We start from the raw sequence: 23,354 nt of genomic DNA, 5'->3' as shown, positions 1-23,354 counted from the left end.
TCATAGTGGTAATTTTTCCTGACTGAAAAAAAAATGTGCTTTTCACTTTGGGGTGTTTGGAGACTGAATTGGCGTTTCGTGTGGATGAATCACCTTCTCCCACGGAATCAAGTACGCCACATGAGATTATTAAACATGAACGATTGTTGTGATTTAAATCGCTTAAGTTTCAACGTTCATGAAATCTCATATCAAGTAAAGCATTAGGGTTTTATTCCTTAATGTTTTAGGGCCAAAGAAAGATCATTGAGGAACATTTAGTGAGTTTCAATAAGGCTTTGGCCTGCACTCTAATAGAAAAACTTTAAAGTAAAACCTTTTACAGTTTCAAAATGTGCTTGAGCACATTATGGAAATGAAGGACATAACAGCTCATTATAAAGTCCCTAAATGTTGAGTTTTTGAGTCATTATCGTCAATTTTATTCTCTCATCTAAATATGATATTTTTTCAAATATCTTGTGGCACACATAAGGATAACTGATCAATTAAGGAACTTCTGATCATGTATGTTCAAGAAGATGAGAGATTAAGACATGAGAATCCAGAAAGTTACTCATGTTAAGGGAAAAACCTTTATAGGCAATTATGTCCAATAGTTGATGAATGAGAACAAGGTGCCAACAAAGTGTTATGGCAATTAAGATACTTGTTTCTCTTACACTAAGGAAAATTATGGGCATATAAAGAATGATTGCATAAAGTATCATAAATGACTTGAAATAAAGGTAATCTCATACACCTAGTGTGTCATGAATCTCTTTTATTGACTATGTGGATTGAATTTGGTTTAGCGGTCCACGTTGTCAACATAATGCAGGGTTTTCTAAATAATACTTATTTACAATTGGAGGTTGTTGGGATCTATAGATTAATTTTAAAAATTCAGTTATGTCATTTTGACCTCAATATTGTTGTTGTTGTTGTTGTTGTTTTTTTTTTTTTATTTATTATTTTTTTTTTATATATTCCACAATTCTTTTAGAAATTTAATTTCTATTTTAGTTTGTTAAAGTCAAATTTGAATATTGTTAAAATTTTTTGGGTGGAATATTAAATTAATGGTCTATTTAAAATTGATCTAGATCCCAATTTTTTGGAAAATTAATCCCTGCATATAAATGTTGACATAAAGCAGAGTCTTATGAATGAAAAAATCCTCTATGTTATGGCATTAGAGATTGAAATATATCTCTATAAAGAATAAAAGGTCGATAAATGCTAAAGTTTTTGCGACTCTTGAAATTTACTATCTTTGGTATTTATGTGGACTACATTAAGGAAAAGCAGACCAACTATACCACTAAAGGTGCCAACAAAAGGATTTTTGAAATTCTTGAGATCATGTACAAGTGTAACCTTTTCATACTTCTTGCCTAAATGGTTAGAGATATCCTATCTCTTCCAGTAATAACCATATAAGGTTTATGTATCTCTATCTTCTAAATCATAAGGTTTGGGCGTTAAATACTTTCAATACCTATAAGGTAGAAGTAGAGAAACAAAACAAAAGAAAATCAAGATCGTAAGATCTGATAGAGGCAGATAGTATCATGGTAGGTACACGAAAATGGGACATGAAAGGTAATGTTCTATTCTCCTAATGGAGTGAAGCCTTGAAAACCGCTGTGTATACAGTATACATTTAACTCGATTCCATTCAGAGTTGTACATAAGACACCTAAATTAAGGAATGAATGGAACCAAGTTCAAATTGTTTACACATATGGGGTGGTCTTGCTATAGTAAGGATTTATAATCCACACCTAAGGTAATTAGCTTCAAGGACAACTAGCGGAATTTTATAGGTTATACAGTAAACTCCAAGGGGTTTAGGCTTTACTGTTCTTCATTTAGTCCTAGACTTGTTGAGTCTAATATTCAAAATTTCGAGAGAACGCTAAACTTAGTGGGAGTGCTTAACCTTAAGGGATTGAATTAGAAGAAGCACAAGAGTTGACTGAAGCTCCATCACATGAAGGGTGTTTGATTGTGCTTAAGGAAAATCAAATTGATTATCTTGAACCACAATCGGTTTCAGAATAGTCAACTCATAAGGAACAAGTTCATAATGAACCTACTCAGACTTTGTCAAAAGTAAGTGAAGTAGGATTAAGAAGATTCTCTAGAATAAGGCAACCAACAATTTCTAGTGATTATGTTGTATACTTCAAAGAGTCTAATTTTTATGTCGGACCTAAGGACGATCCAAAAATTGTTTTCACATCTTTTTGGGTGGAGATAACTTCACTTTGTGTTTCAATGCCATGAAGGAGGAGATGAAATCTTTGGCTAAAATTCAAGTCTGCAATTTTGTTGACTTACCAAAAGAAGTTGTAGCCATAGGCTGCAAATAGGTTTATAAAACCTAAAAGGATGCTTCAGAGTAATGTTGAACGATATAAAGTTAGATTTGTAGCCAATGATCTTACTCAAAAGGAAGACATTGATTATCATGGTATGATTAGCTCATTTTGGTTTAGAGCTATATCAAAAGGATGTGAAAAACAATTTTTCTAAATGAGGATCTTAAAGAGGAGGTGTACATAAGACAACTTAAGGGGTTTTATTAATAACAGTCAGAAAGCTTGCAAATTAAGGATATCTATTAATGGACTAAGATATGTCTCTCACTAATGGTATACAATATTTTACAAGGTTATTGCCTCACATGGTTTTATTGAGAACCTTGTTAATCATTGTATATACCTTAAGGTCAGTGGGAGTAAAGTTACATTTCTTTTAGTCTTGTATATAAATAATATTTTGCTTGCAAGCACTAATTTAGGTTTGCTACATAAAGTTCCTCTCACTAAAGTTTTGTGAGAGATTCAGAATGAAGAACTATGAATGTTCAGTAGCACCTATTATTAAAGGGGATAATGTCTCAAAATGTATTGGAACAAAGGCAGATATTCCATGTGTATGCATAGGTCTACATTAGACCTGACATTGAAATAGCAGTTGGACTATTGGGTCAATATAGTATTGTGGAATATGCAATGAACCAAGAACTACAGTTTAACCTAAAGATACACCTACCATTTGGTGGTGTTTATTCAAGTTTTATTTTTTGCTAAATGTGTAGATAGTAGAGAATCAACTTCAGTATATGTGTACTGAAGATGCAGTAAGCAAACTACAGTTGCTACATCTACTATGAAAGCAAAAAGTCATTACATGCTGTGAATTAATTACACAGGCATTATGGTTGAGACATTTTTGTTAAAGGTCTAAAGATTGTCGATTTTATAGTTAGACCCATAAAGATCTTCTGAGTTAACTCTACTACAGTTATCTTTTCTAAGAATAAACTGAGTAGAAGCAGAAGTATGTATATTGACATAAAGTATTACTATGAAAGAGAACATTAAGTGACAATAAGTGTCTATTGAGCATATAAGTATTGAATTACTGATTGCGGATCCCATGGCTAAAGGTTTACCGGTAAAGAAAGTATAAAGTCATGAGATTCATTAATTCATTTATGCTTAGTTTCTCTTTAATTGGTCTAAGTCATGAGATTCATTAATTCATTTATGCTTAGTTTCTCTTTAATTGGTCTATAGACATAAAGGTTATGTTATAAAGATTTTTGTGCGCATATATATCATTCTTATCCATGGGGATAAAATTAAAGTTGGATCCGAATGACTTATAGGAAGTTCATTCATAAAGTACATTATCCATAAGGTACTCATTTAGGGAGGTATTGCACATCGTGATACATGGAAGGGACGGCTTATCATATAAAAGCTTTACTGCCATGATCCGTGTGTGGTATTCCTTGAGTGAGTGGGAGGATTCCATGAATAGTTAGAATAAATAAAGTATTGGCCATATCATAGAATTGAACACCATAAGGAATTTATGTGTCATAAGGCCAAGTGGGAGAATGTAAGAAATTCTATTTAAAGTATGTCCCTTATGTCACATATATTATTGTAATTATAAAATATATATAATTACGGTGTTCAATAATTTATTCCAATTAAAGTTTATTGTGTAAAATCAAATATTCTGAATTAAATTACTGATTTAATTCTTGTGGAACAAGTATTTGATTTTATTACTGATTTTATTTTATGGAATCAATTAGCTGTATTGATTTGATTTTTATTCCTTGATGGGAGGAATAATTAAGGTAACAACTCTAATTGAGGGTCCCCTGACCTACCTATAAATAAGGCCTGTGTATTCCATCAATTGGCACTCACTGGTAGGCATAGGTCAGAAGAACCTCTCAATATTTTTAGTTTTCTAGATTTGGTTGCTGAGAAGCTGTTCTTCAATTGGCTTGAGCAAAACATGGCTAGAGGTATTTATATAATTATTCATTCCGCTGCTAATTTTACTGTCAATTAGCATTTAATTATATATTGAATTGAGTGAAAAGAGCTGTTTGTGGGATTATCTCCGCATACACGGATGCCGGACAACGAGCTGCTCCAGATATGCTAGATCTTGTGTACAAGAATCCGAGGATTTTTGGCAGCCGATTGTATGAATATGTTTGCAGATTTTATATCAACAACCTCGGATCATCTTCGTACGGGTGATATGCAAGCAGTTGAAGACATCACACCTGGGTCGGAGAACATCCCCTCTGCTTTCATTGGTCTCTTTCGGGGTGACAACATTGGAAAGAAAATTGTTAAGATTGCAGAGGAGTGAACGGAAAGAAAGTAAAAAAAGAAGAAGAAGGGGTTAATTATTTTCTTGAATAATAAAATGAAAAGAACACTACTCCATTAATCATTTTGTTGTTCTAATGGTGATTGTAGTCGTTGTTAGTTGCTACTTTCACTAGCAATTTATGAGATTATCAAGCACTGACAGGAACAATCAAAAACTAAACCACAAGTGTAATTTCTTTTTTATTGAATGATTACATCAAGATTCCTTAGAAGTACTCCTACGGTATCCGATCAAGTATCGGGTAGATTTCTTTCAATCTCAACCAATAGTTTTAAGAGTGATGTCAGTCTTTATATGTATCACATTAATTTTATATTGGCTGACGCAAGTAAAAAAATTTAAAACACATTACGTCAACCTGAAATGAATGTAAGAGCCCTGTGAAACCCTAAGCCCCCACTCCAGAGCGCCGCCGCCGCCTCAGGGGAGGAGGAATGCCCGTTGCCTACGTCCCGCCTCCCCTCAACCTCTCCGCTCCTGGTGCTAGTATTTTACTTGATGTCCCTAGTCCCGGTGCCCCCTTTCTTCCCCCTCATCCCACCTTTTGCAAGGGTTCCGTCGATCCGGCTGGGTTTGTTTTCGTTTCTCCCTGATTGTGCTTCTTTGCTTTCGTTCTTTGATTTTGCTTTTTTGCTTCCCGGTTTTTGTTTTTAGGCTTGTTTCTGTCTTTGGTGTTTTCTGTTCTGTTGTGCTTGTGTTCTCTCTTGGTGGGTACTGCTTTTGGGGGTTTTCACTCAAACTCTCCCCCTCCTTGTTTGTTTGTGTGTGCCGCCGATCTTCTCTGCGCCCACTTCGCCGCTCATCGCTCGCTGTCGGGTCTTTTCATGCGCCCCTCCTGCGCCAAGCTTTTTGTGCCACGTTCCGCGGCGGTTTCCAGCCAGCTCGCAATCGGCCTCCTCCAGCTACCGTGACTCGCTTTGTGTGTTTTTCGCGTTTATTTCCCTGTATTGTTGTTTTTTTTTTTTTCTGTAATTTCTTTTCCTGCATTTTTTTTACTGTTCCTTTTATTTCCCTCTATGGTTTTTTCTTTTTGCTTGTAATAAGGCTCTCTCATCCTACTTTGTTGCGCCCGGTTGTTGTCCGTTATTACTAGTCCAAACCCTTAGGTTGTGGATGTGAACTTTGTCCTGGCCTTCGGGTCGAGGAGGATGAGTATCGGCTTGGGGGTTTTGCTCTCAAGGCCGAGGAATAAGTATCGGCTTGGGAGTTTTGCTCTCAGGACCGAGGAATAAGCGCTACCTATGCATTAGATGGTGTCTGTTTGATGCAGATCTGATTTTTAAACCTGATGATTAATCATAGGTTAGTGGATGTTGTGTTATGGTTGATTTGGTCTGTTGTTGATGACTGTATCTTTAGTTTTGACTATGATTTACTTCAGAACTTTTTGCTCTGTTTGTAAAAGCTTTAGGCTCGCGATTTTTATCAATGAATGAGTATGGTACGTTTCAAAAAAAAAAAAAAAAAAAAAAAAAACCTAAAATGAATGTAAAGAGCAACATTACTTTATTTTTAAAGTAAATTAGAAAGATTTTGCTAAATAAGTATTTAGCAAAACGTGAGTACAACTAAAACGTGAGTACAATATTTGTCCCATCATTAGAAAAAAAAAAAAAAAAAAAAGTAATAATTAATTTCAATCCAGTCTTGGTGTAAAGTTGGTATTTTACGGCATCTAATCAAATTAAAGCTTACACCTTAATTTTTCTAACAAATAACAAATAAAATGTCCACACACAAACAAACAAATTAAGCACTCTCATTCAAGAAATATCAACCAGAAGTATCAACCACAACGTTACATCACTCCAAAAAAAAAAAAAAACCACAACGTTACATTTATATGCTTTCTTTCTCTAGCCACACAAATCTTATCTTATACAGGCCAAAAAAGGCAAAGGCCATAAAAAGCAAGGCCAGCTTCTGCAGCCGGTGCTCTACTTGTACATATATATGATCTAGCATTACTCTCTATACTGATCTTCAATTGGAACAGAGAGATTTGGTGGTGACAATGGAAGTGAGCAACAATTACATAACAATAAAAACTCATATTAATGGTGCGCCGAAAGAGTCCGACTTTGAGCTCAAGACTGCAACTCTTGCTCTCTCAGTTGAACCTGGGTCCAATGACGTCATAGTGAAGAATCTCTATGTCTCCGTTGACCCATACCAGATCAACCGCATGAAGACTCACAGCTCCTCTCAGAAAGCAGTAACTGGTTCACGTCGGATAACCCCCGGGGAGGTAATTAAGCCACAATATGATTGATTGAGTTTATTTGCTGAGGCTGCATGCATGCCATGATTGATTGAGTTTCTTAAATATGGACAGGTTGTTGATGCGTATGGTGTGGCCAAAGTTGTGGCTTCTGGGAATCCCAAGTTTGAGAAGGATGAGTTGGTTGTCGGGAGAATTGGTTGGGAAGAACACAGTGTAATTAAAGAAGAAAACCTGATAAATAAATTGGATCCCATGGGATTTCCACTCACTTACCATGTTGGAGTTCTAGGTAAATAATCACTCCTTTATCATCATCAACAACATCATTTTCGTTATCTCTCTTCAGTTTATGTGGGCAAATGATTGAGTTCCTAAATCCTAATGCTATATTGAAGAAAATTTCTGGCTCTATTTGCCCTTTCTGATCACCTCTCAAGTAGTTTTAGAAGTTTTAGCATTACCTACTGTACAACATTATAAGGTGCAGGGCAGCACTCAGCCGACCCAATGATCGGTGGAGCTTGTCCATGCTAGGCCTAGGCTCAGAATTATCTAGTACAAAAAAGAAATAAAAAATTTTAAAAATAAAAAATTTCAAATTTGGGTGTTTTATCTGTTAGAATAACTTATTATTATGTACCATTTTTTTTAACGTTGCAAGAAATTATGATGCAGCGTGACTTAGTGGGCTGCAGCGAAGAACATCAATAAGTAGCGGATAAATACTTCTAAATCTTGATTCTACCAGTGATCTAAGAAATCTTTTTGACAAAACTAGAAACAATTCTGAGTAATTCTCATTAATAAAAATCAATAATCAACATCAACTATTTTCTCTGGAGGTTATAAGCATATATTTATAGCCTAAAATCCTAAACCTAATAAAATATGACATAAATACCCTTAAAACCCTAAACCTAATAAAATAACGAAATAAAGACTTCCAAAACCCTAATCCTAGTAAAACAATGAAATAAAGTCAATTTAGCTAATTAAAGACGAAAAATGACATAATTCCCCCGTGCACTTGAGCGCAGTGACAGGTGCGATCGAGCGCAGGTGGGCGCTCGATCGTGGGGGTCCTTCGAACGGGCATCATCCTGATCTGCATCAAATTATCACCGAGTGAACATCAATCAAGAGTGCACAACCAAAATGTCAAAAGTTTTTATTATATAAGCTCCAACAACCACCGTCCGATGCCTTAACACAAATGGCTCAAATTCTATTTAGCAATATTATCTGCCTGCTTAATCTCAACCGTCCAAATATCCAACACATTCAACAGAACGTTGAAGGTAGAGTTGGGGTGCCATCGATGTTGAGAGACCACTGAAACAAACTCTCTTCTACCTGTTGCTCCTCCTCTCTCTGTCGCTCATCTCTCCCTCTCTCTCTCTCTCTCTCTTTGGCCCTCTCTCTCTCATTTCTTTCACTAGCTAGCTCTCACGCGCGGTTGCTTTGGCTTGTGATATCTCTCTCGGCCACACCTCCCCCTATTACAATTTTCAGTGTCTCATATGATTTAAATAAAATCTTAGTCATGTATATATATTCTTAGGCACTTTCTCATTACAAGCCGATTTTCAAGGATGAATTTTACCTAAAGTTAATATAATTTGGTATTTATTAGAAATGGGTTTTGGGCCTAACTCAACCCAAAAACTAGCTCAAGAGTTCAGGTTTCCTTTCACCTTATAAATGACTCATCTCCTTAATACCCAAGCAATGTGGAACTTTCAACACACCTCCTCACATGTGGTGGGAGGATATCTAAGCCAACACGTGTAACAATGGGAGACGGTGGGCCACAGCCAATTGAACATGGCTCTGATACCATATTAGAAATGGGTCTTAGGCCTAACTTAACCCAAAAGCTAGCTCAAGAGTTGAGATTTTCCCTCACCTTATAAAGGGTCCATCTCCTTAATACCCAAGCAATGTGGGACTTCCAACAATACTATGTTAAAATAATGATGATGTGAGAATATTGAGCGGAAGCAAGAGAGAGAATGAACATAAAGAACTTTACGGATGGTTCGGTGTTAGACACTTACGTCTACCACTCGAAACACCCTTAAGGGTTACATTGTGATCATTAACTTTTTTTTTTTTTTTTTTTTTTTGGGAAAATAAAAAATATTAAATAAATAAACTTGTGGGCAGTAATTCGGTGTGGCAAAGGTGCAGATACAGCCTCAGGGAGCGATCTGGTGTGGCGTGCGCACAACAGCTATGGTGCACCCGCGAGCAATGATCCAGTGTGACGCGGTACACAGCAGCAACTATAGACATGCGGGCGCGGATTCAATGTGACGCGGGACTACGGGGCAGAGTGGATCTGGTGCGCGGAGAGAGTGGGGAGCGTGTGGCGCATGAATCTCACGCGCAGAGAGAATATCTGGTGCGTGGAGGTGCGTGCAGGGCGGTGGAGGCACGTGACGGCTTCGTTTCTTCACAGACTTTCCGATTTTGCACAATACGACCTCTAAAATTTCTGTCACGTACAAAACAACCTCAACAAGTGTTTGGTGTATTGTTGAAACAAAAAGAAACACCAAAAATAACGCTCAAACGGAAAAAGAAAATTGTACGGACGGGGAAGAGAGGCTTAAAAGAGGCACCAAGAAAAAGGTGGCTCTGATACCATGTAGAAAAAAGACAATAGAAAGATAATTGTAGAGAAGGAATTTGTATTTCTGATGTAAGCTCAATTGTGCAATGGAATGACCTATTTATAGTTGAATGAGGCCCTAAAAGAAAGGAAATACAATAATTACAAAATAATATAAAATCAGCATATTTACAATAATGAATACGATATTAAATATTTCCGTACTATATTGAGAATATTACGGGAATATAATATTGCGGAAATATAATATTCTAACAGTATCAAAACTAGTCACTGCGTCGAGAATGGGATCAGACTCAATTCATTGAGTGTGGGATCATACAGGTTGTAAAGGGCTACCAGCTGGCCAGTATCGATAAAGTGAGTTTTCATAGACATTGGCTGCGAATAGGGGTGTCAATGCGGGCGGTTAATAATCGCCTGCTAACCGCTAACCGCTATAACCGTCTAACCGCATTAACCGCTAACCGCATTAACCGCCTAGCAGTTAGCGGTTATTGGGTCTACTAACCGTAACCGCTAACCACCTTTTTATATAATATATTTTTATAATTATAATTATAAAAATATTTATACATATAACATAATCACTTGATCATTAAATCAAATTTTTTTTTAAAAATAATTAAATCACAATTTGAGTATTAATATATTATCACTATAATTTATATATTATATCACAGATATATGATTAATTGATCAGTAAATCATTTGATTATATAATAATAAATTATACATATATAATATGACATAACTCATAAGTATACCAATTCATACTAATACAACAATTAAATATCTAAAGACTTATTTTCAATGTATGTTATAAACTTATAAGTCTATATATGTTATAAGTCTACATATACATATGAATAATATAAATGTATAATATCAATACTTAATCATATGATTCAATGACAATTCAAATACTTTATTCAAGACTTCAAGTGAATCATATTATTGATGTAAAATGATGATATGATTCGTATAATATTAAATTAAGTAATTGACATTGGATTAAACAATGACCAATGTGTTACTTATAAACAAAATTTAAGTATTAATGTATTATCATTATAATTTTAGTAATTTATATATTATCTCTATAATTGATAATTTATAATTGGGTTTTCTGCAGCAAAGAATGGAACCTTCTGTCGCAGTTTTTTGCTTTCTTGTGCTTGTTCTAATTTATCTTTCTTATTGCGTATTTTGGTTGAATAATATTTAGAGAAATTATATAAGAGAATAGAGAATCTGATAGGTAAGTAGAGATCGTTTTAATTTCTCAGTTTGTTCGGCTACAATCTTAGGTTATGTTTAGTGCATGGAATAGCTATTTCATTAAGAAAACAAATAATTTTTATTAAAAATGAAAAAATGTGAGATGAAATAGCCTTATAATAGCCATTCTCATCGCTCATGAGAGAATGAGTATTCTAAGTATTAGTTCCTTAATTACCATATACTCTAATACCAAGGCTATTTTTTTTTTTCACCATCTATTCATAATAAAAGCTATTTTTTTTTGTTAATGGAATTACTATTATGTGTACTGAATGTAACCTTAGTTTTTTTAAACAATCGTTCGGTCTAAAGTCTTATTTCAATATGTAACTGGATTTTGAGAAAAACAGATTTGTCCTATTTGATCTGATTGCTTTGGCTTTATATATTGATTTGTTTGATTTAAAAAAAAAAAATTGAATTGAAATGTGAATCTTAGATTGCTCTAATATGATTGCATGTACATAAGAAATGATGCGGTTCATTGCAAGAAAAAACAAAAAAAGTCCGGATTTTAACAAGAAACTCAAACTCGCTCGAACTTGACTTGTTTGGTTTATTTGAGTCGAGCTGAAGCTGACTTTGAACTGCCGATTTTAGTCGAGTCAAGTTCAAACAGCCTTTTGAAGCTCGACTTGAGCTCGAGCCTACCTAGCTATTATTTTGGCAAACCGAGTTCGAACAAGTAAAGGCTCAACTTGGGCTAGATTACAACCCTAACTAAGATACATATCTTGGAAACTGCGACTTCCATTGACAACACATTTCTTTGTTTGTTTCTGCTTGCAGGGGTTAGTGGATGGACAGCCTATGCTGGATTTTTTGAAGTATGCAAACCCAAAAAGGGTGAGAATGTATTTGTGTCTGCAGCTTCTGGATCGGTTGGAAATTTGGTTGGACAGTATGCCAAACTGTTTGGTTGCTATGTCGTTGGTTGTGCTGGAAGCAAGCAAAAGGTCACTCCAATGCAAATCTTGCAGGAAAAACATGTTCAAACAATTATTTTAATGCTTTATTAAAAACTCACCTTCATAAGGAACTTGTTATACAGGTAGAGTTGCTAAAAGAAAAGCTGGGATTTGATGATGCATTCAACTACAAGGAAGAAACAGATTTGAAGTCAGCTTTGAAAAGGTTAGAACCTCAAATCAATGCTTAATATAAAAAATTGTTCAAGTTGATTGTATTTGCTTTGCATTTGATTGTTAGGTACTTCCCAGATGGAATCGACATATACTTTGACAATGTGGGGGCTGAGATGCAGGAAGCAGCAGTTGCCAACATGAATGCCTTCGGTAGAGTTGCTGTTTGTGGGGTAATGTCCGAGTACACGGATGCTGGGAAGCGAGCTGCTCCAGATATGATAGAGGTTGTGTACAAGAGAATCACAATCCGAGGTTTTTTGATAGTTGATCATATGAATGTGTATGCAGATTTTATATCAACAACCTCGGATCAAATTCGTAGAGGGGACATGCAGGTAATTGAAGACATTGCAACCGGCTTGGAGAACATCCCCTCTGCTTTCATTGGACTCTTTCGGGGTGACAACATTGGAAAAAAAATTGTTAAGATTGCAGAGCAGTGAATGGGAAGAAAAAACTAGCCATATAACTTGATAATGTGTCTGTAAATATTAGCCTTTGAATCAATGGCTGATTTTCGCAAAAAACTATATATTTTGCTTGATTAGTGAACTGAAATGAACGTATTCTATTAATTGATCATTTGTAGTTATTGTGGATGGTAATTGTCCCTGCTAGCAATAATTACACTAACGATTTCAAGACACAATTATCAAGCACTGTCAGAGTAACCAAACAGATAATAAGAAAGAAATAAAGCAGTAGGATTCATGTTTTGAGAATGGTTAACTAATTAATCAAATTGGTAAACCATGGTCAATCTCTGAAGTTTGCATCTCAAAGCAGTTTCTCAGATTTTCCTATTATTCAGTATTCTTCTATCCTTTTCCTATCATTTCTTTCTAAAAAATCAAACACATAAGTGAACATATGCGTCCTACGTATCCAATAGTTTATTTTCAAAAGATGAGGATGAAAAAAATAAAATAAAAATGAGAGAATACTAAATAGCATTAAGCATTTCTCTTCTACGTTCTTAACTTCTTGGCTTGGCTTGCAATTAAAGAACCCCGAAAATTCGAGAATACCCCATGCCAAGCACAAGAGAAAAAACTCATGCTTCTTGTTTTGTTGTTGCCTACCATGTTTTTTGCCTTTCTTTGAAGTGACTGATGCAGATTGCGTAGTCGTTAGTTTGTTTTATTTTCTAAACCGACTTTATGATGTTATTTTATTAGGGTTAGGGTTTTGAAAGTCTTTATTTCGTTATTTTATTAGGTTTAGGGTTTTGGGGGTATTTATGTCATATTTTATTAGATTTAGGGTTTTAGGCTATAAATATATGCTTATAGCCTCCAGAGAAAACAATTGTTGTTTATTATTGATTCTGTTGAATAAGAATTACTCATAGGTGAATTTTCTTCATATTTTTCCTTAAAATCATAGATAGACTCTATTTTGAGAAGAATTCTCAAATCATTGATAGACTCAAGATCTAGAATTACATATCCACTGCTTTATTGTTGTTCTTCGCTGCAACCTACTAAGTCAGACTGCATTAATTAGTATCAAAGCTCAGTTACCTTCCATGAATGGGGAGGAGAAACCGCTTTGCAGACATAAACGAGGTGTACGTGCGCACGGAGGCAACAAGTAGGGAGCAAACGGCAATCGTTCGATCGAACGGTTGTCGTCGCCAACCAAGACCGTGATTCACGGAGGCGGAAGACAAATCTAACGCTGAGTGGTGGCAATACAAGGAGGATCGACTCAGGGTTATGAGGGATCAAGTATCCGACTGGTGTCATCACAATGGGAATGGATCTAGAAACTCGTTAATGGAGTGCCGAATGCAGGAATGTCAGCACCTTGCGCAAGCTCATGCCAATCAGCGGGTGAGTAGATTCAAACTCGATACACAGGAATTCCAAGGTTGCTTGCAACCCAAAGAGTTCAAGGTGGCAAAAAAAAAATAGAAAATTTTCACAAAAAGTACTTAGGAAGATGGCGGAGTTGGTGCCTAAGGAGGGGACGGAGATCAAGTGTTGTTCGGTGTCCCGATACATTAAACGTACATGCCGACCATTTCAAACTATATGCACCATGGGAGGCAAGGGGGCCAAGCTTGTCATTGATCCAAAGAGTCATGAGAATTTAGTCTCAGAGAATGAAAGTACATATAACGTCAATGATAATTTTCATTGTTTGAAAGTTTGTGTAGCATTTCTGGTTCTAGAATACAAGTTCTTCTTGCACACGGACTTGGGAGAAATAACTTCTTGCATATAGACTTGGAGAAGGAAACTTCTTGCTGATGGACTTGCAGTTCGACATAAGGTGCTCTCTCTTTGCAGATGGAATTTTCGTGAATCTAGGCTTGCACGATCTTTGATTGAAAAATAAAATACAATAAAAATAAAGACACTAAATGGCTGTAGATAAATGGCTTTGTAATCCGTCATATGGACTTGTCAATTCGCATGAGCTCTTTTGCCACATCAATCATATCAGGCCTCGCTTCACCTTTCTCTTGGATGCATGCCAACGCTAATGCTAAAAACGCTTTCACTTGTTGCGCTTGCCCATCTCCTCCTTCCTCCCTCAAAATATTGGGATCCACAATTTCAATCACCTGCTCAGTTGGAACACAATCTCCCACATATTGAACTAATGACTGATATTTTGGTGTGCCCAACGAGTATTTGTAGCTTTTTTTTCCTGTTAGGAAAACAAGTAAAAGTACGCTGAAGCTATAGACATCACTTTTCTCAGTAACACTGCCAGACGCTAAATAGTGAGGGTCAGAATATCCAAATGTTTTTTCACTTCATCACTTGCATGAGATTCGTGAGGAGGGATTGTTATGGAGATTGAGAAGTTGCAAAGTTTAGGAACAAAGTTATGGTCCAAGAAAATGGAGGTGGGTGACTCTTATATCCCTATGGATGACTGGCCTAAGAAGAGCAGTGTGGAGATATGTAAGTGCATTTGCAAGCTGCTTAGCTATACGCAGCCTAATCTTCCAAGGTAGGAGTTCATCATCTCCAAAACCTCCTTGATAATTGAGAGGTCCATTTGCTGCGTATTCAGCAGCCTAAGAGCTTCAAAACGTTCTTGTGGTTGCTCATCTGGGTTGCTATCACGATGTCACGTATAGCATGGGACCGAACTTCATCCTCCTTCCAGGAGAAGCTCGTGAACTTCCTAACAATGATTGGGCGATCATCAAGAGAACCCCAATACATAAGATAAGTCACATTCCCAAGATCATCTAACTCACAACCATAATCCCCTCATATGGAAGTAATGGACAATTTTGCATAATGTGACTTGAATCGAAATTGTTTGTTGCTCTAATGAGCTCCTCAGCAGAGAAATTGCGAATGGGATTACACTTTCCATTACTTGAAGCAATCAGATCCTCTAATAAAATGCCTCCATTTGTCAAAAATGATTTCTCTCTTTCAATTTTATTCATTCTCAAACAAAAATGCCCACCTAAACTCTTGTTTGTCCTCTTATACGTACCCTGAATATATAGGAGAAATAAAAAAAAAAAGCAACTTTAAAACTGATGAATGAGAAGCAAATGATCAAATGGCAGTGCTCTGTCCCAAACGCATCACACTTTCATAAATGGAGAAAAATGAAAAACAAAGAAAGAATATTGTATTAAATGATAGTTGGGAAGGGGATCCCTAATAATAGATCAGTTTCAGCCAACAGTTTCATTGGCTTGGCCTCCCCCAAGCCCCAAAAGAGAGGTAAATGAATAAGATTCTACATAAGCAATAAAGCAAAACTATTGGAGAGACTCGAGAGAGAGAGAGAGAGAGAAATGTCTAACCTTGTCAACTTTTACAAGAGTTGTGCTGTGCTATCTCTTGCTCGCCAGTCGCCCCTGCCGGACCCAGGGCACCAAGAGATCCGAAAGCTCTGTGTCACTTTATGAATGAATGAGATACCCTTCACAATTTCAACAACCAAAAAAGAAAAGAGGAGGGTGTGTTGACGAACCGCTGTCCTTTTTGTTTGGTTGACAGCCTCTTCTTATCATTCAAAACCGTGTAGACCCCATACCGCAGTACGCCATTTTTTTCCTTCATGCGTGTGATCTCTAAATATATAAATGCTAGAAAGAGGTGCAAGTCGATTGCTTCATATAATGACAGCATATTAGTTCATTTCCTAACTAATTAAGGCATTATAAATAGCGAAATGATGCACGTAGTCGCATTCTTGTACTTTTAAGTCTAGCTACCAAATCTAGCGATAATTCACCTAAAAAATGTGCAATTATGAGTGTTAGCTTATTTGGAATTGTGTTTGAGAGGTCCAAAAGTACTTTTAACGCTTAAAAAATTCGTTTGAAAAAAAAAAAATTCGTTTAATAAAAAAATTAAAAGTACTTTTAAGGGCTTAAAAAATTAAGATTTTGCCTAAAAACTCTTTTTTACTTAAAAACTCTATTTTTCAAACGCAATTTCAAACAGGCACTCACTATATATATATGTTGAAAGGAGGGGCGCACACCCTCCACTTGTTTTTTTTTAAAAAGAAACGTAATGAGCAATGTGTTACTTTGAATGTGAACATAGGCTATATGTATCTAGTATTCAACCAATGATAATTAGTTCGCCGACTCCCAAGCGCTCATGATCATCTTAACCAAGTCGCCCCCAATATCATAAACCCCCCGCGGGACCCTCCTAGAAATGTATCGCCGTTTCAAATGATTCAAAAAACCGTTGAAATCAGCACCCTCATTTCCCTCTCACGACAGTGCAAAACCCTGAACCAACTCAAACAAATCCATGCCCATCTACTCAAATCCCACCTACACCAAAACCCATATGCCATTGCACCGCTCCTCTCCGTCGCTGCAACCTCCAAGGATGCTTCTTTCTTTTTTTACGCTCGCTCGATTTTCGAGCATCTTTGTTACCGCAACACGTTCATGTACAATATTATGATCAGAAGGTATGTTCAGTCTAATTCACCAATACCCGCCATTTTGTGCTACTTTGACATGCTGAATAATGGCCTTGTGGCCAATAACTACACCTTTCCACCATTGATCAAAGCTTGTACGGTTTTAGTTCCTTTTTCGAAGAAGAGAATTCTGGGTCGTTTGGTTCATGCCCATGTTGTCAAATTCGGATTCCGTGATGACCCTTTTGTCGTTAGTGCGCTCATTGAGTATTACTCCGTAGTACATGACTTAGGAACTGCAAGATTGTTGTTTGATAGAACTCCAAAGAAGGATGTGGTTATGTGGACAGCGATGATTGATGGGTATGGGAAGCTGGGGGATGTGGGAAATGCAAGATTGTTGTTTGAAGAAATGCCTGTGAGGAATGTGATATCGTGGAGTGCAATAATGGCTGCTTATTCTCGGGTTAGTGACTTCAAAGAGGTGCTTAGTTTGTTTAGGAAAATGCAAGAAGCGGGTATAAAGCCTAATGAGTCGGTTCTCGTTAGCGCTCTCACTGCATGTGCCCATCTTGGTGCAGTCGGACAGGGATTGTGGATCCATTCATATGCTAAGCAGCATAATCTTGTGTCCAACCCAATTCTGGCCACTGCATTAGTGGACATGTACTCAAAATGCGGTTGTGTCGAATCAGCACTGTCGGTTTTTGAAAGCATTCCTGATAAGGATGCTGGGGCATGGAATGCGATGATTTCTGGTGTTGCAATGAATGGAGATGCGAGGAAGTCGATTGGTTTATTCAATAGAATGGCTACAACTGGGACTCAACCTACAGATACAACATTTGTTGTTGTCCTTACAGCTTGTACACATGCAAAGATGGTTGCTGAGGGGCTTAAATTGTTTGAACAAATGGATACTGTTTACAGGGTTGAACCCCGGCTTGAGCATTATGCATGTGTTGTTGATCTCTTGGCTAGAGCTGGTATGATAGAGGAAGCCGAGAAGTTTGTAGAGGAGAAGATGGGGGGGCTTGGTAGAGGAGATGCCAATGTTTGGGGAGCACTACTGGGTGCATCTAGAGTTTATGGAAATATTGAAGTTGGGGACAGAGTCTGGAAAAGGCTAACTGGTATGAAAGTAGTTGATTCTGGTACTAGTGTTCTCTCATATAATTTATATAGGGAAGCTGGCTGGGAAATGGAGGCGAAGAAAGTCAGGAAAACGATTTCGGAGGCGGGAATGAAGAAGCAACCGGGTTGCAGTGTGATAGAGGTGAGTGGAAAGGTTGAAGAGTTCCTTGCAGGTGATCTCTGCCATCCACGGGCACAAGAAATATGTAAGATGCTTGATTCTTTTTCCAAAATCATGAATTTGGACGATTCAGCGAAGTAATTTATAAGAGGTGTTAATAGAGGGCTGCCCATTTTCCATGTGTTATCTGTTAGTCGCATGTTCTTCTCTACTCAAAATATAGCAGAAATGGAATACTAAAACAGAGTAACACAATTTTGCATCTATTACAGTACAGGGAGTTTTATAATATATCTCAAGATGAGTGTGCTGCCTGTAGGTTCCATGGCTGGTTCTCATATTTACTTTCCTCTTCTTAGTAATCTAATAAAGATTCAAGAAATAGAAGGGACATTGCATTAAAAAATTGACGAAGCATGATTCAATAACATTTAATTAATATGCGAACCAAGTTATATATTAAACTACACTGTGGGCTATTTACCTACAAAATTATAGTATTGGATAGAGAGGTAAAGCTGAATAATGTATTCAGGAAAGGTAGTTATTGCCCTTCCCCACTTAGTTCCTAAAGAATTGCTAACCGTTCTGTTAGCAGCCTCTATTATTAACTGAACTGAGCAATGATCCCCCATTGGTTACTTGGTATAAGATGGCATCTTTCAGCAGTGGCCTTGCAGGACTTTTGGTGTCAAGCGCATTGATTCTCATGAAAATCCTCAGCTGATAACAAACCAGTGATAAGGCGTTTGAGCCTTTCAGCACCTGGACCTGGCCTGAGTTCACTGGTGTTTGCCATTTCCTGACGTGGGACAGTCAGGTTTGCATTTTCTTGATAATTAAACCATCCACCACGTACAAAACCATCGGCACTGCAGCCCAAAAGCTCAGAATCAATCTTCTCAAGAACAGCTTCATTTCTGCCAAATTTCCTTGCGAAGGGGGCATTGCTGTCTACCATTCTCTTAAAGTCATCTCCTGTGAGAAAATGCGGGTGTTGTTTCGGGGGGTTGTCCCACGATATGAAGTGAAGATCATGGTTTACTGTGGTGTTCCGGAACTCCGGGGCATTGCAGATGACTGTATGAAAGTACCCTTCGGGTGAAGAAAGAAAGTTGGCATAATACATAAGGACTATCCTTGGAAGGTTGTCCCATCCCCATAAACAGAATTCTATAAAAGGGCGAGAGAGCATCATCCAAGCAGAACCTGAGGAAATTAATGACCATAGTCCAAGATTATATATAAGGTGAAATTATGCTAGGATCAGTAATTTCAAAATCAAGCGTCAAGTATTCAAAAAACTCTCAAATAAAAGTGGAAGTTGAAGAGTAGAGGAAAAAACAGTTCTTCACAGGTTTCATCAGGGTTTATATAAACCCACTGCCAACTTTTTAATATCACTTTCAGATTATTATGAGGAAAGAAGATCGCATTTGGACCCTAATCTAGATGCATGGAAGTGATTGACAGGAATAACATTATTGGCTTAGGTGCCGTAAAAAAACTACAGCTAATAGTTTTTAACAGCACCGAAGCCAAATCCGTCAAGTAGATATGGTTCCTTTAAACCTGCATTGTAATAGTTCTGATTCATACATTAACGCAGAATCATTTTTTATGTCAGCCTAAAGCCAAAGTTAGGTTTTACTGATATTAATGCTCTGGAAATTCTTTTCCCTTTCCGTTGTCCTGTTATTCAGAGTTAATTGTAAAATTCTATTTTAACATTCTAGCATGTGAAAGACCTAAAAGTATTATCTAGGTGTGGGGGGAAAAACGGCATAAAGATTTAGTCAAAATAGAGGCAACAGAAACTAAAATCCACACCTGTAAATAGCCTATATGCAGATGGCACGCTTCTTTGCTCTGGCACCCAAAATACATCTGATTTATGCAGGCTATAGAAACCCGGATCAATTATAACAGGCTTGGCTCTCTGATACCTGTGGATTTCAAAGAATTTACACCTTTTAAGCAGAGTTGCATACAATTTTGCAGAGAATTGGTGTGTTGCTTTTGAACTAATTCCGGCAAAACTGAAAATAACTAACAAAAGAAAAGGGATCAGCCAAATACTCCTTCCAGCCAATGTCACTTGTATGCTCAATAAAATTAAGTTCCCTTGGAATAGCTGACAATGCATGAAGCAGATCTGCAATACACAAAAGAAATAGAAATTGAATGCATCAGAAAGCGACCATGAAGGAGATAACCACTTTCTTTATTTTGCCAAAAACATTATTAGTATTAACGAAACTTATTACTATAAGTAGATTACAACACCAAATTAGGCTGAATGCAGTCAAGTTATGAGCCAAAATAGTGAAAACTAAAGAGAGAATGGAAATAAAATTCTTTTAATTATTAAAAAGAGTTTTAACCAAATTATTAATCCACAACACTTGAAACAAAAAGAAAAAGAAAAACCTTTAGTCTATAGTAGACCCGCCGTCCCCACTCCCACAAAATTGCAGAAGCACCCAATCAAGAAAAAACCATGGCCGACACAAAACCATATCCTGATATCCAGTTTTATGTTCTTGAAAACATGTTTTCGGATTTCTTGAGGAAATATTCAAACACCCATTTGACAGATTCAAGCGTCAATGCCAAAGCGGCTACTCTTTTAATACGAAAACAGAGCTTATTGGAAGTAGTAGAGAAAAGCCCAAAATTTCATTTCCTTACCATCTTGGGTGACCAGGGGATAATCCGAAGCACTCAAGTTAATAAACCAATCCCATTCGCCGCCATCCCTCAACAAAACGGCGGCGGCGTGAAGCGTATTGCTGACCATCGTCGGCCCTCTGTACGTAACCAAATTGGCTCTCACGAGCATCCGCACATTCCCCAGCGCCTTAAACAGGGGCTCGTTCCTCACATAGGCCGCCAGCTCCAGCCGCTCCTCCGGCGAGGCCTCCAGGTCGAGGTGCACCACGTACTGGTTCCGCGGGTGGTACAGCGCCTTGAGGGTCCTCTTCAGGCTCCGCCCGTCGCCCATTGAGCCGGAGATTAAGTACGCCAGCCTGGGGACCGAATCCTTCAAATTCGCCGCGGAGACCCCCATCTTGGATTCCACGAACTCCGGGAGCTGGTTCTTGACATGGGTTTCGTGGTAGAGCAGCAGGGAGGGGTTCGAGGAAGTGAAAACGGTGAGGAAGACGAGGAAGGTAGACAGCAGAAGACTGAACCCCAGTGCAAGAAACCAGTTCTTCTTCTTCTGCTGTGGCTTATTTGTATTCGTCTCCATGGCAACAAGAAGTAGTTAGGTTTAGAGAGAGAGAGAGATGGAGGATATGGAAATGCGAGCCGGAAGATCCGGCTCGGTTCGGTGGGCGAATTCAATGCTGGCTGCCGGAGATTAGAGGAATTTGTTAGTGCTATATAATTATTTGTGTTGGTGGGTGCGAGTGCAGGGGAGAGAGGAAGAGAGAGAGTGTGTGGGTGGGTGATGATAAAGAGCCTTTATAAGGACTAGTTGGAGTGCGTTATATACATACACGTGTCAATCAGTGTATGGTGACTATGGAAGGCTCACTAGCTGGAAAGAAAGGAATATTGGTGTCGTTATCTGGTGGGGCCTGAGATTGGCTTTTTCGTTTTCTTTTGTATTGCGAGGATGGTGACTATGGGATTCTATGAGTGAGTATATCTATTCATTCTCTAATTCTAACCGATGGTTAAGATTTAAAATTAGGATATTTTAATATTTTATTTTTATTTATTTAAAATGACGAAAATCCCTATTTAATTTCCCATTGGATTAGGCTGAATTCAAGCAGCTTCCCTCGGCAACACTGCACAATGATTTCGCGATCCTGCTCTTCTCTGAATCAACAAAGATTTATATAAAACAAATTATTCTTTATATAAAAAAAATAACAGATAATAGAAATATTAATAAAGCTCACTTAATTCTCTTAAATTACTACTCCAATGACAATTTATTTTTTAAACTATCAATTATGACAATTTACCTCTAAAACTATCAAAACAATGACAATGTACCCCCTAATGTTAGCAAAATAACGAAATTACCCTTGTATAATTTTTAATAAGACAAAAATGTCCTTAAAATTTTGAAGAAAAAAAATTAATTTTTAGTATTTTTTATATTTTAGTAAGGGTAATTTTGTCATTTTTTTATAATTAGGGGTACATTGCTATTATTTTGGTAGTTTTGGGATTAAATCATCGTAATTGATAGTTTTGGAGTAAATTGTCATTTTGATGATTGTTTGAGAAGATAAGTGGACTTTACCTTAAAAAATTAGAATTATGTCTAGAGAAATAAAATTTGAAACTGATTTGGCTTACATGCTGTTATTAAAATAATTTTAATAATACAGTTATTTTAATAACAACATGTAAACCAGATCTGAAACAGTTTCATAGAAATGGGAGTAATTAATACATGTTATCTAATCATTTTTTAAAAAATGCTTAAAGAATTAGAAACTTAATCTTTTATATTTGATGTGTTTGTGTGTTTGTTTGTTTTTATTTTATTTTATGGTTGTTTGCGGCGCACAGGAAATCCAAGAGGAATTGGAAGGTGTGCAGCTGTGCACCACCACATTGGCGTGAATGACGTAATCATTTTTGTTTGTTTACGGCTCAGTTAGGTAGGAAGCGCGTTATTTGTGAAGTAATGCTATACATATACATTAGTCATTAGCATTTCTTTTTTTTCTTTTTTTTTAAGGTGGTTTTTAACATCGTTATTGAATTAAAATTAAATAAAAATTCATTTTAAATTCAGTGGGAAAATAGGTCCCAAGAAGTTGGGAGTGAGGGCGTGTGATTGGACCGATTGGTAGAATCATACCCCGGTATAGTCGGTGTAGAAAAGGACTTTTATAAAAAAATAATAATTTAAAAATGAGATGTTCGGTTTAGGGGTAAGATTCATCATTTTATTTCTCATTTTCTTTTATCTTCTTGAAGTCTCTTTCAAAATTATCATTAGATTTTGAACTAATTTTTTTTTTTTTTTAAATTCAATAATGATTTTAAAAATTAGGGTAATTACTTTTTTTCCATCAACTATAACGCATTTTCACTTTATCCCCATAAATTGACAATCATACTACTCGTCTCTATCAAACTACCATTTTCTTCTAAAAACCCTCCATTCCCTCATTCAACCACATTAAAAAACTTGAAATGGCTCAAATACCCTAACTTTATATACAAAAATTACATTACTACCCTTAAAATTAAACAAATATATATATA

General features: G+C 36.7%; 3 protein-coding genes and 1 pseudogene across 3 annotated transcripts; 2 read left to right on the top strand and 2 right to left on the bottom strand.

The window, feature by feature from the left end:
- Positions 1-6,619: 6,619 nt before the first annotated feature.
- LOC132164895 (2-alkenal reductase (NADP(+)-dependent)-like) lies at positions 6,620-12,562 on the top strand. Its single transcript, XM_059575407.2, has 5 exons — positions 6,620-6,946; positions 7,034-7,211; positions 11,631-11,797; positions 11,893-11,975; positions 12,051-12,562. The coding sequence occupies exons 1-5, from the start codon at positions 6,713-6,715 to the stop codon at positions 12,427-12,429; spliced, it is 1,041 nt and encodes a 346-aa protein (XP_059431390.2). The 5' UTR covers positions 6,620-6,712; the 3' UTR covers positions 12,430-12,562.
- Positions 12,563-14,052: 1,490 nt separating this feature from the next.
- On the bottom strand, positions 14,053-15,560 carry LOC132177885 (non-functional pseudokinase ZED1 pseudogene; annotated as a pseudogene).
- A 1,059-nt stretch (positions 15,561-16,619) lies between these two features.
- Positions 16,620-18,292, top strand: LOC132164893 (pentatricopeptide repeat-containing protein At5g66520). Its single transcript, XM_059575405.2, has one exon. It carries the CDS (start codon positions 16,659-16,661, stop codon positions 18,252-18,254), a length of 1,596 nt encoding a protein of 531 aa, XP_059431388.2. The 5' UTR covers positions 16,620-16,658; the 3' UTR covers positions 18,255-18,292.
- Positions 18,293-18,533: 241 nt separating this feature from the next.
- On the bottom strand, positions 18,534-21,539 carry LOC132165547 (beta-glucuronosyltransferase GlcAT14B). The gene is made up of 4 exons (XM_059576164.2): positions 20,805-21,539; positions 20,193-20,268; positions 19,944-20,059; positions 18,534-19,322 (listed from the first exon to the last, which is right to left on the bottom strand). The coding sequence occupies exons 1-4, from the start codon at positions 21,364-21,366 to the stop codon at positions 18,805-18,807; spliced, it is 1,272 nt and encodes a 423-aa protein (XP_059432147.2). The 5' UTR covers positions 21,367-21,539; the 3' UTR covers positions 18,534-18,804.
- Positions 21,540-23,354: the final 1,815 nt, after the last annotated feature.

Source organism: Corylus avellana, chromosome 11 (assembly GCF_965113065.1).
Source record: "Corylus avellana chromosome 11, dhCorAvel1.hap1.2, whole genome shotgun sequence".
Lineage (NCBI taxonomy): Eukaryota > Viridiplantae > Streptophyta > Magnoliopsida > Fagales > Betulaceae > Corylus > Corylus avellana.
This window is presented reverse-complemented; position numbering and strand designations above follow the sequence as displayed.

Coding starts and splice junctions, on each gene's coding strand:
- LOC132164895 (XM_059575407.2), top strand. CDS start 6,713: ATGGAAGTGAGCAACAATTACATAACAATAAAAACTCATATTAATGGT. Junction 7,212..11,630: donor TTACCATGTTGGAGTTCTAG/GTAAATAATCAC, acceptor TTCTGCTTGCAG/GGGTTAGTGGATGGACAGCC. Junction 11,976..12,050: donor TTGAAGTCAGCTTTGAAAAG/GTTAGAACCTCA, acceptor TTTGATTGTTAG/GTACTTCCCAGATGGAATCG.
- LOC132164893 (XM_059575405.2), top strand. CDS start 16,659: ATGATTCAAAAAACCGTTGAAATCAGCACCCTCATTTCCCTCTCACGA.
- LOC132165547 (XM_059576164.2), bottom strand. CDS start 21,366: ATGGAGACGAATACAAATAAGCCACAGCAGAAGAAGAAGAACTGGTTT. Junction 20,269..20,804: donor TCCCCTGGTCACCCAAGATG/GTAAGGAAATGA, acceptor TGTGTATTGCAG/ATCTGCTTCATGCATTGTCA. Junction 20,060..20,192: donor AGTGACATTGGCTGGAAGGA/GTATTTGGCTGA, acceptor TGAAATCCACAG/GTATCAGAGAGCCAAGCCTG.